The 17,142-nt window shown below is 44.0% G+C and overlaps 1 protein-coding gene across 1 annotated transcript in view; it reads left to right on the forward strand.

Annotated features, from left to right (window-relative positions):
- The window catches only part of AMFR (autocrine motility factor receptor), a 29,304-nt gene that overhangs the window by 7,958 nt on the left and 4,204 nt on the right, over positions 1-17,142 (forward strand). Inside the window, exons 5-12 of the mRNA XM_068693831.1 lie at positions 1,828-1,868; positions 2,381-2,513; positions 2,982-3,115; positions 4,654-4,764; positions 8,023-8,213; positions 9,818-9,921; positions 11,924-12,058; positions 13,151-13,234. Of these exons, the coding sequence (XP_068549932.1) occupies positions 1,828-1,868; positions 2,381-2,513; positions 2,982-3,115; positions 4,654-4,764; positions 8,023-8,213; positions 9,818-9,921; positions 11,924-12,058; positions 13,151-13,234 (933 nt within the window). The remainder of the gene's footprint in view (positions 1-1,827; positions 1,869-2,380; positions 2,514-2,981; positions 3,116-4,653; positions 4,765-8,022; positions 8,214-9,817; positions 9,922-11,923; positions 12,059-13,150; positions 13,235-17,142) is intronic.

Genomic DNA, 17,142 nt, shown 5'->3' on the forward strand with positions numbered 1-17,142 from the left:
GGCAGTTTGAGCAGAGCGAGAGCTGTGTGAGTGTCGTCACTGACAGCATCCTGCCATGCCTCAGAGCTCAGGCTGCCCAGTTGTGTAACTGGTGATGCAACGTTACGCACTCTGCAAAGTATCTCAGCGTGCTGAAAGGCGTTACTGGAAACACTGGAGGAACTGGAGACCATCGCCGTGACCCAGTCCTTGTTGTTCTGGTGCTGATGCTCTCGTTGCCTCAGCACTAACTGGTACAAATCATGTCTTGGCAACAAAACCTTGAAATTTTAAAGAGGATTACTGAAATTCTGTAGATTCCAAATGCTGACTTACATTTTAACCTCTCTGGAAAGTTTCAGAGTTGGAGTCTTCAGCTTTCTACCTGATGTCTTCCTTATTGGAGACGATGCTGTGCAGGCTGGTTTGTGCTCAATGGCATATCCATCCAGCAGCTCAGGTTCTGGTTTACCACTTGCATGGTTAGAATTTGGACATATTTACTTTTTTCTGTGGTCTGCTCAAAGCTTCTCTGTAGCCAGAAACCTCCTGAGAACAAAGTGCAGCCTCTTTCTGTTACCCACAGACGGGGTAATGGAGACAGGAGGGGGTCTCATGACATGCCCCACAGGAGCAGCTGATGTGTTGATTGAGATTTTTATGAAAGATGTTTGTCTTGAGAACAGAACAGGGTGCTAGGTGACTCGCTGTTACATTCTTGGTTGTTTCTGTGTTATTTGAACGATTTGTGTGTCTCATCCTGAAGCCCTTGTTAGGACAAAAGTTGACTGGTGTGATAGGCACAGAAAGAAAATTACTTAAAGCCACCTAGTAAATAGTTGGCAGGTATGCTGGATATTACTGAGGGTTAAATATGCTTAGAGAAGCATTTTAAGAACACTTTTTACAAATGGAAAAAGTATTCAGAACAACTGTTTTAGTGCTGTACCAGGAAGGTAGCGTTTTGGACTGTTTTTCATGACTGCTTACGCTGAAGGTGTGCCATCAGGCAGCTTTAGAGAGGTGGTTTGCAGTTGCTCCTCACAAATCCTTTGCATCTTGGTGTCTCTTGGCAGTTGCCAGCCGTGGGGTGGCATGGGCAGTGTGCAGGGGGCTCGTCCTGCCTGATCTCTCACTGGGATGGTACAGCAAAGGGAGGGGACACTGGGGCCAGACAGGTGAGACAGAGAGAGAGGTGACCTAGAAACCTCTACAGAGGTCTAGAAACACACCTTTGTGGTGACGTGTCTTCAGACTTCTGGTCTGCTTACACTTCATGATGCGCTCAGGTTTTTTCTCTGTGCTCAACCTACAGAAGTAAGTGTCGCTGGGGAGAGAAGTTATTTAGCCCTTGTTCACATCTTAGCAAAAGGTGGGAATGACTTGAAAGTGCTTCTCTGGTTCTTCCTCCAGTTGCTGCTGCTGTCTGGTTCAGCATTTTCTTTAGTGGTGGGATGAGGAGGGGCCTGCTGCCCTCACCAGGAGGTAACGGGTGGGATTGTGGTATCGACGCCGAGTGATGAGAATTGGAAATGATAATGTCACATAAATGGGGGGGGGAAAGAGGGGCTTAGAGGCTGTGATGCTCGTGGCTGCTCTGTGAGCATTGCTTGTTTGAGCTCTGCAAGGATCAATTTCTTCTCTAGGTGGAAGAAATTTCTATTTATGTATAATCTTCATGTTTATTACAGGTACATTGCACACATGCAGTCATCTGTAATGACCGTTGTTTCACAGGAATTTGTTCAGCTGCACTAAATACATTGTGTTTGAGCCCTCAGCCCCTGCCTCAGTACCACTGCCCATGCCAGGATGTTGTTAACGTGTCATTTTTTTCCTCTTTTGCAGTCTCTGCTTGTGACGGTCAGAACTGCTCACGTGATTTTACGGTGAGTAGCCCGCGTTTTGTGTGATGGTTGTTCAAGAAGGTAGTGGACACGGCTTGTGCATTTAAGAGCTGTGTGTAGTTAACTTGCTAAATTGCAAATGTACATTTTGAGATGGGCAAAGGCAGTTAACTTCTGCCCCTACTGCTTTTTAAATACAATTTCTGCAATGCATGGATAGCTTTAGTGGGTGCTCGTAGTACTGAGCTAAGGTATGGATTAAAACGCTGCTGCTTGGGGATTGATTTATGCTATTTAATGTTATTTTACTGGTTTTCTTTTAAGATCCTGATCTCTATAACTTTTGCCTTAAGGAAGTAGCATGCATGTGTATCTGTAAGGCACATGTAGGACATGATGTGTAGGGCAGAACCTCTTTGTTCTGGTCACCGTTGGCCTTTCAGGTCTGTCATGAAGCTCCAAAATCTTGCCTGAGAAGCACTTCAGAAGCTGAAAAATGTGGGTCTTTAGTTAATGAAAAACATAAAATAATGTTACTCTCTCTGCTCTCGCAGATACGTAATTCATCTCTGGGATCTCAACCATGAAGGAACATGGGAAGGCAAAGGCACTTATGTGTACTACACAGATTTTATCATGGAGCTCACCCTGCTTTCGCTGGACTTGATGCATCACATTCACATGCTGGTATGAAATATTGGAGATAATGTTGAGCAAATAAACTTGCCTTAAAATAGAGTGCTGGGTATATGTATTTTAAATATATATAATTATTGTTTTGCTTATTTTATGAACCAACCATAGAAGTCTTTAAATTAAAAGGAAAATGTAGTGCAGGGGATTCTGTCATTCCTTCCTCCTGTGCAGTTTGAAGTCCTCACAAATAATTTTGTTATGGAGTATTAACTACTGCATACTTACCTATTTAATAGGTGTTTAATTAGCTCTGTTATTGAGTAATCAGACTGAATTATTTTCACTGGTAGCAGTGGATCTTAAAATGAATGACACTTGAATACAGTTTATCCTCATTACAAATGCTGTGCTGCTCATGTTTAAGGATGTAAAGAGCAGCAGTTTCTTGTGACTGCCTCCTGGTTCCCACAGTGTTTGTTTCTGATCACTTTTCTGTCTTTTCTCCTTTCTTTCCCAAAGCTGTTTGGCAATATCTGGCTGTCAATGGCAAGCCTGGTGATTTTCATGCAGCTGCGCTACCTGTTCCATGAGGTTCAACGAAGAATTCGGCGGCACAAGAACTACCTGCGTGTGGTTGGAAACATGGAGGCTAGGTGAGCTTCTTACTTGCTCTGGGGTACTGGCTTTTATCTTGGATGGAGAATCCCAGTCAAGAAGTCGGGGTTCTCTTGTGTTGCTTTGAAACATGATGACATGTTGTGATCTGGAGAGATACAGTCTTCCAAATCCAACTCTTAAATCTTCACACTCTAGGGATATGTAGGAGTGAGTTATATAAAAGCAGTATGTCAGGTAACAAGTATTATTGGTCACAAGTGAACTCCCCTGTCCAGTATTTCTTCTCTTCTCCCTTGTCTACTGCCCTGAGCGGTAGGGGTGGCGCAAGCTCTGCAGAGCTCTGCCTGGTTCAGTTGTCACATATTGACTTTGGCTGGGATAGAAATAAATGCTTTTAATTTCCTTAGGCCATGCCATTCAGTTACTGCCTGAAATTTAATCAAAATATTAATTAAAAAAGATCTGTTCAGCCTTTAAGTATGAGTTTATTAAACCGACTCCAAACTAGTTCTGTACTCGGAGTGGAGCTGAGAGCCCCTCAGGATTACTTCAGGCCATTCCTCTGTACTCTGGCAGTGTGGCAGTGTAGAGAAATGGAGAGGCCTGCTAAAACCTAGGGTTGTGCCAGGTGCTTTGTTTTTCTTTTTTTCTTTTTTTTTTTTGGTTTTCTTTGTGAAAGGTTATCTAGTGTCTGTAATAGCAGGCTAAGAGCTGCAGCACAAAGTTCATCCCCAGTGCATTATTTCTTTTCAGTAAGATGCAATTGCTAAACTCCTCGAAGTTACTCACAAAGCTGTTCGAGTTGCAAGTGTCTTATCTGAGACATCTTATCTGAGTCATTTAACATGGTTTTGTCATCCTGATTGTCCTGGCAGAACCACATTCTAGCTTCTTGCTGAAGTTGTCAGTGGAAGCTGGCTTCATGCATTTGTGTAGTTGGTTTTCACATATATTCCACACTAGCAGTACTGTGAAATATATACTATATATGTGTATATGTACATATATTATGTGTATATATACACATAATACTGTTGTTATAACACTCATCTCTATACTGTCTGTTTTGGGGTATTATGTAGTACCTCCTTGCATGGCACTGTAGTTTAAAAAATGTGCTATTTTAATTCAAAGACAAGTGGGGGTTGGTAAAATCTGAGGGCAGAATCAGTCAGACCGTAAATGCTTATGATCCCGAGAAAGCATCTTAATGGGTACAGCTATTAAAATTCACTTAGAAAAATGACGTAAGTGAAATCTATACAGGTTATAACTTGAGGTTCTCTACCTAATGATCGTACTCCTTGGAAGATAATAAGTCAAAGCTATTTGAACTTAGGACATAGTCAGAGATGTGCCAAAAATGTCTGTAAGAAGGCATGGAAGGGATGTGTGTGAGAAACTTCCTTTGCAGCATGAGTTCTAGTTATGGAAAAAATAAATATTCTGGCACACCTCATCCAAGGGAAAGTTAACACCGAGAGTAAGTCTTTCTCAGTGCAGGATTCTCTACACAGGAGGCTGTGCTGAGATGGGGTAATCATGATTTCTGTCTCTTCCTTTTTCTTCGCAGGTTTGCAGTTGCAACACCAGAGGAGCTTGCAGTCAATAATGACGACTGTGCCATTTGCTGGGACTCCATGCAGTCTGCACGTAAACTCCCTTGTGGCCATCTCTTCCACAAGTAGGTTGCTGGGGCTGGGGGGAGTGGAACTGACCATAGAAAGGAAGGGTTATGTGGGCATGTCTGAAAGTTACAGCAGGTTGACAACCAACCAGTTGTTGACAAAGCTGGGATTGCTTCCTGCCTGGGCTCGCTTGGTCTGTTTCTAATTACAAAGTAAGGGTCACGCTCACTTCTGTCATTTTCATGTTCTGGTTGTTTCACTAGGCCCATTCTATTTTCCCTCAGACTAACAATTGTGTCTTCTCAGCTGATGGGCAGATAATGATAAAATGTTATCTCAATCGCAAGTCTGTACCCTGCTTTGCTGTGTAAATGCTAAGTAAAACAGACTCTTTTTTTCCCACCTTTAGTTTATCCCAGGCTTTTCTTCTTCCATAAGGGTGTGTTGGTTTTCAGGTGATTGAAAAAAAATAGTTAGACCCCTCTGTGCTTTTCAGATACCTACTTTAAAGAGAAAACCAGCAAATATTTTTCTGTATAGCACATCCAGACATGGTGATGAATGCTCCAGGATGCTTGTGAAGGTCAGGTCTGATTATGTGATTGCGTGGGGCTGTGAAGGAGGTTAAACAAACTAGCTCAAGAGGTCTCCAGGCAGCTGGTGACTGGAATGGGAAAGCTCTTGACCAGAGGAATGATCTGCATTCTGTTTCTTGCACTCACTCAGCAGTGAACCACAGTAGATGCTTGTGAAGGCAGGATGCACCTTAAATGCACCTTTTCTTAGATCACAGAATCGTCTAGGTTGGAAGAGACCTCCAAGATCACCTAGTCCAACCTCTGACCTAACACTAACCAGTCCTCTGCTAAACCAGATCACTGAGCTCTACATGTAAACATCTTTTAAAGACCTCCAGGGATGGTGGAGGCCCATCAGGCACGTGGGAGAACAGACCAACCCCCACCTCACTACAGCCTCCTTTAAGGTACCTGTAGAGAGCGATAAGGTCACCCCTGAGCCTCCTCTTCTCCAGGCTGAACAAGCCCAGCTCCCTCAGCCGCTCCTCGTAGGACTTGTTCTCCAGGCCCCTCACCAGCTTTGTCGCCCTTCTCTGGACCTGCTCAAGCACCTCGATGTCCTTCTTGTAGCGAGGGGCCCAAAACTGAACACAGTACTCGAGGTGCGGCCTCACCAGAGCCGAGTACAGGGGGACGATCACCTCCCTAGCCCTGCTGGTCACACTGTTTCTGATACAAGCCAGGATGCCGTTGGCCTTCTTGGCCACCTGAGCACACTGCTGGCTCATATTCAGCCGACTATCCACCATCACTCCCAGGTCCTTCTCCACCAGGCAGCTCTCCAACCACTCCTCTCCCAGCCTGCAGCTCTGCTTGGGGTTATTGCGCCCCAGGTGCAGGACCCGGCACTTGGCCTTGTTGAACTTCATACAGTTGACCTCAGCCCATCGGTGCAGCCTATCCAGATCCTCCTGCAGAGCCTTCCTACCCTCGAGCAGATCGACACACACCTAACTTGGTGTCATTGTACGCCAGTCCAAGCCATGAGCAGCCAGTTTCTTGACGAGAAGGTGCTTAGTGACAAAAAGAGATATGGGGCTTGAATCGGGAATTTCTGAGGTGCCTGGTGGGTTACTGTGCACGGTCAGTTAAATTCTCCCTGCGGTGTCATGTGAGCAGATTCCTTTCCACAAATAGCTTTTTACTTTTCTGGTAGCTGTCAGAGCAGAGGTTATAATCTGTGTGCTAATTTGTTGTCATTTGTGACAAACCTTGCCATAAATATTTATCTGTGTTCCAAGAAGTCTCTAATGAGATAATTTGCCTCGGTAGCAGAGACTCCTCTTGCAGTGCTACTGAATCGTGTGAATATTTAATCACCTCCTGAGCACTTGAGAAGCCCAGGGTCTCCTCTTCAGAAAGTTGTTTTCTCTATGTCTAAAATGACCCATCTGCCTCTTTCCTGAATAAGTTCCCTTACCTCCTTGGTGCATTTAGGGAGGGAACATATTGCAGTGAATGACTTAGGCTTGCATATAAAAATAGGCATAATTAATAACCCTATATACCAGCTAAAAATGGCTTCTCTCCTCACAAAAGCCTGGTGATTTCGCCAACATGGAGCTTTTGTGTCCATTCTCAATGTCATGTGAATTCTGTCACAGCTGTGTATTTGGAGTAGAAGATGGCAGGGATGATTCACGTTGCTGAGATCATTAATACGGAGATAAACAGCTGAAGTTTAATGGGAGTGGGTGTCTCAATCTTTTAGGCTCTGTAGAAACTCTCTTCATCTTTTAGGAAGCACTCAGCCAATTTCAAAACGGTTGTTGCCCTGAAACCTTGCCAGCCTGACCTGGTTATAGCCATCCTCCTGGAGGTGATCAACCCTTTGGGTGCTGGTGCAGGCTGGAAGGGTCCCTGGGGCTTCCAGCACCTCAGTGGCTGGGTTTATTTGACCATTTTTTGTGTCTCTACGTTTCCAAAATGCTTTGAGATCTCCTGCTGGAAAAACAAAACAAAACCAACACACCCTCCAAGTGTGAAGTATGTGTTGTAGTCCTGAAATGTGTGTTGTGTTCGGTTCTGTGAAATTCAGTCTTCCATGCTGAAAATCTGGTTTTATGTGCAAAAAAAATTTCCTCTAGTGGGTCATAGCAGTCTGAATCAAAAAGTAGGCACAGCTCTGCGTGTTGAAACCTGCATTTCAAACATTTCTCACTTTGTGCAAGACAGTGAATGCTCAGAATTAAGTGAGCATTGCCATGGCACAGCACTGGTTTATATTTATCGATTGAGAAAGTGCCCTGAGTTGTACTCAGTTTGGTGGGATGTGTCCCTGCCTGTGGCAGGGGGTTGGAGTTGGATGAGTTTTAAGGTCCCCTCCAATCCAAACCATTTGAAGAAATATTTGTCCAGTTGCTTTTTGTCCTTTTTCAGCTGGATTTTTCAGCAGGATTGTGAGACAAAAGACACGTTTTGTATTATCTTCAAGGCAAAACTTACTCTCTCTGAGAGTAGAGGGTCAGCAGGCTGGCAGAGTGTTGAAGTTTGGGATAAATCTCCAAGCTCGTTTATAAAAAGTGAACACTAGAGCGTTTTCATCTGGAAGAAGTAAGAAGCCTGTGCCAGTTGTCAGGAGCTCATCAGGTGTATCTCGCAAATCATCTCAAAGCAGTTCATGTGGACTTGTTGGTGTTCTGTACAGAACACACTACAGCTACTTGATGTACTTCTGATACTGACGTCTCGGAACATTGCTGCAAACTCACTACAATATTACTGTTTTCCTCTCAGCTCATGCCTGCGGTCCTGGCTCGAACAAGATACATCTTGCCCAACCTGCAGAATGTCTCTTAATATCACTGACAGCCATCACGTGAGGGAGGATCACCAAAGGGAAAATCTGGAGGAGAACCTGGGCCCTGTGGCAGTAGCAGAAGGCAGACCACGCTTGAACCAGCACAATCATTTCTTCCACTTCGATGGTGAGTTGAGCACGTCTGACATCCTCTGCTGTTGCCCAAATAAACGGAGGGAACAGCATTGCATAGGAGTCAATTCTGTTCGTGTTTCTTACTGCTCTTTTGTCTCTGAAGTTGTCCAGAGCTATAGGGATTTCTTGAAAGATTTCATGCCGATAAGTGCTTCCTTTTTCTTGATTTGTTCAGGTTAACAGTTTCACTACTGGCATTTATCCATTGCATGCCCTGCTGACCAATAGAATGGGAAACTCCTGTGTCTTGTTTTGCCACCAGGTGGCTGGTTAATCACTGACAGCTGGGAAGGGAGTCTGTGTGGGACAGTCTAGAACTGAACCTTTCCCCTATCCCTGGGTAACGTGAAGTTCTCACAATTCCATTTGCCACTCAATCTGCAGTAACCTTGTAGTGGTTGGTCAGGTACAGAAGTCTGCAGAAGCTGCTTCTTAGGAGTCCTGTAACTGGAACAGTTCCACATACTAGTTCCAGGGAGTTCAGTAGCCTATTACAAGTTCTCACAAAACCTGTGCATCTTAGGCCATGATGAGCTGTGTGTGTGCAGACAAACTTTCTCTGCAAGAGACAATTTATAAGGAATATCCTCCTTTTTATTTTTTTACAGTGTGTGCTTGTCTGCCACAGTTTCCTAGGGTTTTGCTGGGAGTCTTGTTGCTTCTCAGTAGGTTTCACTAGTTCAAATATTCATCTCTGGGCTCTGTCCTTGTGGAGCTCCTGTTAATGTGTATAGCTGAGATGCTGCAAGCTTGCACAGTGAGCTGTTCTTTGTTTTTGTAGCCTTTGGAGATTGTGGGGGAGAATAACGAGCAGAGAGGGTCAGGCACTTCTAAGTATTGAGACTTGCTGATAGCTTCTTGCATGGCTCCCACTTTTGGGGTGTTTTAGGTCTCCGAGAGACATTTATATTTAGAATACCATTCTGTGTTGTGATAGCTGTCCTCCCCAGTGCTCTCCTGTGGCTTGAAGACCCACAAAATTACTGTGAAGACAGGAGGAGAAATTGCGTAGCTCAAACCACGCATTGATTTAAATGGAAACGGGGAAGGAGGAGGGAGTCAGCCACATGCCCTTCTCTGAGCCTGAGCACATAACTACAGCAGTCGCTTGAAGTTCCTCTGTCCCCACGTGGTGATGTTTTCTCAGTGATGCCAGCCACTTATTATCTGACCCATTTTGGGACTACTTTGAGGTTGTTTAGAAGCAGGCCTGTTTTTAGTATAATTGCTGGAGTTATTCGTGTGTTCCAGAACTGAATTTGGTTCTGGATTATTTTAATTTTCTCTCTAATGGGAACATTAAAGCAAGAAAACGAGGTGTTCCTGTTTTCTTGATCCTCTTCAGGCTTTGAGATTGTTAAGCCACTGTGACAGTGTGTTTCAAGAGATTGTCCTGTCTGTTGGGAGGCCGGCAGGTACTGACTCACACCAGCCATCTCCATCTTTGAGAAACCTTACGGATGGATTGCAATGCAGAACTCCTCATATGTACCTTGGGGAAATATGATGACTTGGATTGAATACACATAGGAGTACTTCACCTGCTTAGAACCTCTTATATTCCTGCTTCATTCCTTGGTGATTTCTTGTTCGCAGGTTCTCGAATTGCCAGCTGGCTGCCCAGTTTTTCAGTAGAAGTGATGCACACTACAAACATCCTTGGTATTGCACAAGCCAGCAACTCCCAGCTCAACGCTATGGTAAGACTACTTCAATGTTTTGGACCTCAGCCCTCCTATTTGTGCGAGGAGGGAAAGAGTTGCATATAGTTAGAGAACAGAAGGAGGAAGGAAATCAGAACAGTACTTAGGAGTGAGAAAAGCTTTATTTCATTGAAGCTAGGGCTGTAGGTTGGTTCAGGCGTGCAAACGCTAATGGACAGGGCTGGAGGTAAGAAAGTGATGGAGAAAAGTTGCATGTACTTTTGTGGGGTATAGGCGCAGACCTTTTATCAAATTGCTTGGTGTGACTCCAGTTTTTTTTTCACTACTTGGCTTCACTAACAGCTTCCAGTAGTGAAAGGTCAGAGTCTGCAACCAGAAAATGTAGTTGTTGGCCAAGTAGCAACTGGTCAACCCCTTTCTCTGTTTTTTTTTTTTTTTTTTATATATATTTATTTTTAATAGCACTAAGCTCCAAGATAGCTGTATCTGTTGGAAAGTATTGTCAGTGTGGGATGGGGCTCTCTGTAGCACAGTCGACTTGCTGATTCATGATGATAGTAGGAGTGTTGAGGATGAAGTCCCAGGTTTGATGACTTCATTAATAAACACTCCAGCGTAGAACAAAAAGAGAAGGATATGACATCATACAATATAAATATTTAAGTTCATTTAGTTTGAGAAGTGCCATTTCCTTTAAGTTCTTCAAGCTGTTTTGTGCCCTAAGGTAATATGTGTTCAGTGAGGGGCCTCCTGAAGGCAATGAAGTTTTCTGAATATGAGATCTCTCCATAGCCTTTGTGATTGTTTAATCCTCAATAGGATAAGGCCGCAAATTTTAGGGGGCTTGGGGTCAGGGACTTGAAAGGTGTTGGGAGATGATTTGGTGTGTTAAATATTCAGGAACTCTCCCTCGAAGGTCAGCTTAGTTTTCTTTTACAGGACAGAGTGACACAAATGGGCTTTTATGCAGGATAAGGAATGATTTTCTATCGCTGTGCATTATTAAAAGTAGCAACAACTTATATTAAAATCCCTGCTTTAGTAGTTTGCTAACCTGGGCCTTTCTGTTGAAGTGTTACATGTTTTTAATAGAAGCTAAGTGAAATTCTGTTGTGTTACTGAATAAAACCTTAGGGGAGTGTTTCGAGGGAAAGACCAGAGGCTGAAATGCTAGGTCAGTTGTTCTGGTCACAGATAAGTACAATGGAGAGTTAAGTTTGCTGTAGTTGTGTGTGTTTGAACTCACTGTCAGCTGGTGCACAGTTTTTGCTTTGCATTCCATACACTTTCTACTCTTATTTGTGTTCTCATTTTTTTTCCTTCTAACTTTCAGCGTTAGTTAAAATACAGATTTTAATATTTAATAAAGCCCGTCTGTTGGACTCTAAAAGCATATTCTTTGTCTGCCCTCTTACTTTTATCTGTTTCATTCAGATACCATTTAAGTAACTTGAAATCCAATAACAATGCCCTGACAACTCTGGTTTAATTTGCTTGAGCTTTCAGACTGTATTAAAGCTGGTTTGTAGGCAGGATGGCTGGAGAGAATAGGCGATTAAAGCTTATTCTGCTTGTCCTTACCATTTTGGAAACCTGTCTGGGACAGAGCAAAATGATATTTATATTTTTTAATATTGAGCTAACTTTCAGTCACACCTGATTTTTGTACAGATCTTTGTTAAAAGGGCTGTCATAAAATAAGGGATGGGAAGCTTGTGAAGCCTTTGTGCATCTACAAGCGCAAAGGAACAGGAACCTAAATTTTCAGGACCACGTGATGTCTCCATAGGAGTTGCAGTTTTGCTGTTGGCTTCAGTGGAGTCAAAATACTGCCCTGTAAGTCACTGCCAGCATGGGTTTTCCTTCTTTTTTTTTTATTTTTTTTTTTTAATTTTTGTTTCATATGTGGGTTAAGATATCCTAAACAGCATCTTTGAACTGCTCTTTTTTTTTTTTTTTTTTTTTTCCTGGTAAGATACTTAACCAGCTAACTTCTAATTATCCCTGATACTAACTGTATAAACCTTGCTTTCTCCAGGCTCATCAGATTCAGGAGATGTTCCCTCAGGTTCCTTATCACTTAGTTCTACAGGATCTGCAGCTAACTCGCTCCGTAGAGATAACCACTGACAACATCTTAGAAGGGCGCATCCAGGTACCTTTCCCCACACAGGTAAGTCACCAGACCATGTACCTAAAATGTTTGTCGTATCACAGAACTGAGCTTGTTGGGGTGGGTATGGGATAAGTCAAAGCACTGAATCCAGCTTAGTTTAACGCAATGTTATTCTTCAGATTTTACCTGCATGAAGGTGTTGCAGTCAGAAGAGCCAAACCAGTTTTGGCTGTCTGGTATATGATGTGTTCTCACATTGCCATGTCTGACTTAATCAGAATTCCTCACTGTTGTGTATGATTCAAGTATACACATCCAGTCCTTGCTGTAGCACTTGGAAGGCCTTCTGATATGTTAGGATAATAACTGTTGTCTCAGTTAGTCGTGCTTTAGCATTACCCATGTGCAATACAGGACGCTTTCTTTATGTAGGAAAGCTAGAAATCTATCACCCACGCATGCAGGATGCCCCTGATCAATACGATTGGACTGCTGGGTGCATCCAGTGCTTGTCTCTACCATCTCAAATGTGCTACAGAGTACCAAATTCTAGTTAAAAACAAACAAAAATAAATAAATAAATAAAAAACCTTGGGATTTGTTTTTCCTTTGTTTAAAGCTCCGTAAATGCAGTATATTCAGTCATGTACCAAAAATATATTGAAAATGTCCTAGCTAGACTAGAGACAAATATTTGTTCAGTTACAGCAGCTCTTTCCCGTTGCTCGTGTGCAGAGCCTTTAGAACATTTCCAGTTGATTTCTCTGCTGACACGTAATTGAATTGTACTATTTAGGAAGGTTTTCTGCAAAGAAAGTATACGGCAAAATGATGCCGTGTTCTTAATTAGCGATAGCAGATTTCAGTAAAGCAGTCTGGGGACAAAATTTGTGCTAATAAGAATATTGAATTCTGGTTGTGTGCTCATCAGATAGTGCTGTTATCTGGAGTGCAGTTCCAGTCTGTGTGTGGGGAAGCAGAGAGAATTCTCTTTCAACACAGTGCATTCTGTTTATTGCTTACTTATCTGTTTCTAAATTGAACACAACACATGATGTGGCAGAAGGCAGAGTCTGAATGTGTTCGAAGGGCTTGTTTTTGTTTTGTCATTTCACACGCTGTATTAAACCCATGATGCTTGCGTTTCAGCGTGTAGAAAACGTTAGACCTGCAACAAACAACCCTGTGGAACGGCACAGTACGGATCAGGAGGATACTGAAACTGTCACTCAGGTAACTTGGCATAAAAATGGCCAAAAAGCACAGTTAGAAATTGTATGGACAGAGAAGCACATTCGGTTCAGTATCAGATCAGGCTGGTGGCCGCCCTCCTCTGCATTTCACAGGCAACTGAAGTGCTGTAATCTCTGATGACTTCAGCGTGGTAGTCTTGTAAAGAATTCTTATTTTTCCATCTGAATATAATAAAACACGTCTTTACCATGAGGGTGACAGAGCACTGGACCAGATTGCCCGGTCTCCTTCTCTGGAGATGTTCAAAACCCTCCTGGATGCCATCCTGTGCAACATTCACTAGGGGACCCTGCCTGGCAGGGGAGTTGGACCAGATGATCTCCACAGATCCCTTCTAACCTCAGCCATGCTTGATTCTCTGTATATTTCTTTTTACTAAGCTTTTCTTCGTTTCTTCAATGAAAGTGCTCTCAAGTGATGCAGAGAACAGATGATCACATCTTTGTGTCTGTCAGGCCCACCCCGTCTATGGAGTGGGAAGAGCAAGACAGCAGATGCTTTGCTCTTCGTGTTCCCATTCCCATCCTGTAGGTCTCCAGAGACTTCCCTGAAAATGAGTAGTGTTTCTCTTCTGGGTATACGAATTCTTTGTGATCTGGAGGAAGCGCTGCAGACCTGGGGAGCTTTGCTGTGAGTGGAGCGGGATACAAACAGGGCCAGGAGACAGTAGCCCTTTTACATGCAAAGCACGGGAATGACTTTTTGCTTTTCCTCTCCAAGGATTTAAAGCAGCATGGCCTAGCTAAAATGAGATGGGAAGAAGAAAAATAGCTTGCAAGTAGAGTGAGGTCACATTGCACTTTTGTTTTCCCCTGCCTGGAGTAATAAAACCATTAGGGTTTCTGTTCTATGAACCTTCCTTTCAGATGGGTTAGAAAGAGAGTGGATTTGTAAGGTGGGCAACTTTCTGACCCTGCAGCCTTTATTAGCCTAAGTAGCCAACCTGCCACTCGCTTGGAATTGAAGAGCAGCAGCTCCCTCGTGAGCAGGGAGCGAGATGCAGGAAGCTTTGCTGTGGTTCTGCTGCTGAGGCTGAAGAAGAGGTGGTGAGGGGTGGGTACAGGTGGTTGATAAAGACCTGCGGTAGGAGATACAGAACTGTAGGAATGCAAATCTTGGCCTGGATCTAACAACTCTGGTGTAACTTTTTGAGTTAACTAGTATGTTTTGGTAGTGCTTTCTCTGTTCCTTGTGAGTAAAATCTCTGTTTCTACAAACAGCACTGAACTAGTTTGTGTTAGCTGGGAGCTGGCTTCAGATCCTGCTTGTGTGTTTGTGTTGCTGTCCCTTTCTTCCTGCCTGGCTTCACCTGTGTCTCTGTCCTGCTACTGAACTTTAAAAACCTGGGAGGGGACTTCAGATGTGGTGACCTTGAAGGTGTGCTTGGTGTGAGTTACAGCTCAGGCCTTTGTTCACATGAAGTGTTGTAGTTGGAGCAAACTAAACCTGCTAACTGGATGGTTTTTGCTGCCCCAAATTGGACTTGCAGGCAAAGGCTGAAGAGGAGGGGGCCTGACCCTGACCATGTGCTGAGGAATTTGCTGCTGGGTGCAGCAGGGGATGTGCCCATTGCTGCTCTCCCTCCCCTGCCTCCTGCGTGCATGAGGGTCACAGGCCAGTGTCTGAACGGGGCAGCTCAGCCAGTCCCTCTGCTCCAGTTGCTTGCATTTAAGTTGGGGGCATGCAATTAAAACAAATAGGCTTGCTGCTAAAGGCTTTAACTTCTGTGTTTTAGACCTGGCTCGCTGCCTGCCTGCCTGTTTTGGTCCATGTTTTCTCCTTCCTGCTGCATCCACACCATCCTCTGGTTGTACTGCAGGTGGACTTTACAGAAATGCCCCTCTGCGAACCTTGCCACAGGAGGGCTGTGCTGGGAGGCACATTCCCTGGCAGGACAGGAGACGAGTGCTTTTCCAAGGATGTGAGGCCAGACTGATTGCTCTGTGCCTTTAGCTTTTATTTAGGCTGGCTCAGAACAAACTGACCACTCTTGTTAGGTAGCCACAGGGGTCTGCCTGGGAGACAAGCTTGCTCACCTCCGTTCTGCTGATACTTTTTCTGTTGCTGAGGGAAGACTTGGGAGCTCAGGGCCATCCCCTAGGAAACTCCAGTCTATTTTTCTCTCTCTTCAGTTCTGATTTCAGTTTTTAACCGAGTACTTGGCATATTAAAGACTTTTTGCCAGGAGAATATTTTGCTGTAGTCAGTCAAGCTCTTGTCTGTGTGGAAAGATCTAGCAGCAAACAAGCTACTTCAGCAGATTGCACTTGATTTTTAAGAAGCTTTTTGAATGCAAGAGGGGAGGGACATTAGGAGCCCTCATCATCACACGTGGGCGAGACTTACATTTCCAAATAGTGGAAAAATGTAACTTCACACCTTATGACACAGCCCCCAAGAGAGAGCCTGGCAGCTCTAGTTCCTTTGTGTTGCAGCTTTACAGTAGATTTTACAAGCTTTCAATCTTATCTTCTCTTTTTTTAAATGAATATGCCCACTGGTAGTCTTTGTACATCTCCAACATCATGGCAAACCCATTAGGGGAGCTCACATGCTCAAATAAAAGCACCCTTCTTCATGGCCACGGTAGGTTTTCCTCTGTGTGTCGTGTTACAACTTAATTCAGTCTAGAATTCTATGATCTTAAGATAGAGATAATGACATTTCCCCTCCCCCCATAATACGTACCTTGTGGTTTTGGGGTGTCAGCGCTGCCATAAGGGTAGCTCGGAGACATTTCTGAGCATCAGCACAATATAAATTGTTAAAAGCAATTTGTGAGATAATGCTCTGAACATTGCCTACCTCTACCAGTGTTGGCCTGTGCACTTAATAAGATGCTGTGCACATACTTTTCTCCTGCTGTATATTGAAATGTTAATGCTTCCAGCAGCATGCATAAAGCTCGATGTGCTCCCTCTCTATCCCTATCGTATTTGCCCTCCCTTTTTTCTGACTCTGTTGTTAACTCCCTGTAAGAACGGGTCCGTGAGCAGCTACAGCTGCTTCCTGCAAGCTTGTATTTTCACGTGCTGAAATGTATTTGAAGATTATCCTTTAATTTTTTTTTGTGTGTGTGTTTATCTGTTAATCCTGAGTTTGGGTAGGGCTGTTCAGACCTACCTAGTAAGCTGTCATTATGAGGCAGAAGCTTTCCTGGTGCTGCCCCTCCTTGAGAATCCTGTTTATTGTCATTGCTTAAATGCTTGGTGGCTCTGTGCAGAAACACTTCCAAGGCATCCCATGGTTTTCATGCACTTACTGATTTTATCTTGGGGGAGTGGGTTCTGTAGCGTGAAGGTTTCTGCATCTGACACCTGCTCTGATACTGAGCCTTGTCATAACTCCTCCTGCAATTAGTTTTGATCCTTTTGTCTTCAAAACTCCTCAGGGCTCTCTCGTGTTCTTACAGAACAATGCTCAGGGGATCGATTTTGTGTCTTTGTAGCTTTACAAGAAAGAAGTGCAGTTCCATCTTCTAATGGGGGAAAAACATGAGCTTGTCTGGGCTTTGGCCATAACGAGTGCCCTCCTTGCTGCCCTACCTGACCGAGCTCCCCTGTTCCTTGTCATTGACGGATGTGGTGATGAGAAGCAGCGCTTGGGGTGCTCTGTGCCTGCTCTTCTGGATCTGCTGAGGTCATCCTGCCCTGGATAAACAGGATCAGATCTTTCAGGGGAGCTCTGCTGTCCTCCCCTTGCTCGAGGCAGGCCAGCAGTATCCCCATCTCCTTACCCCAGCATTAATCTGTCTGCTGCAGGGAGCCCTCCTGTAAGTGCTGTCTTGCTGGGCACCCTCTGAAGGTGTTGTGTGAGTGAGCTGGCACTTTGGGGACATCTCTAGGGTTTTGGGGTGACTCAGCTTGCCATGCACATCATATGTTAAA

This window comes from Anas acuta, chromosome 10 (assembly GCF_963932015.1).
Source record: "Anas acuta chromosome 10, bAnaAcu1.1, whole genome shotgun sequence".
Taxonomy (NCBI): Eukaryota; Metazoa; Chordata; class Aves; order Anseriformes; family Anatidae; genus Anas; species Anas acuta.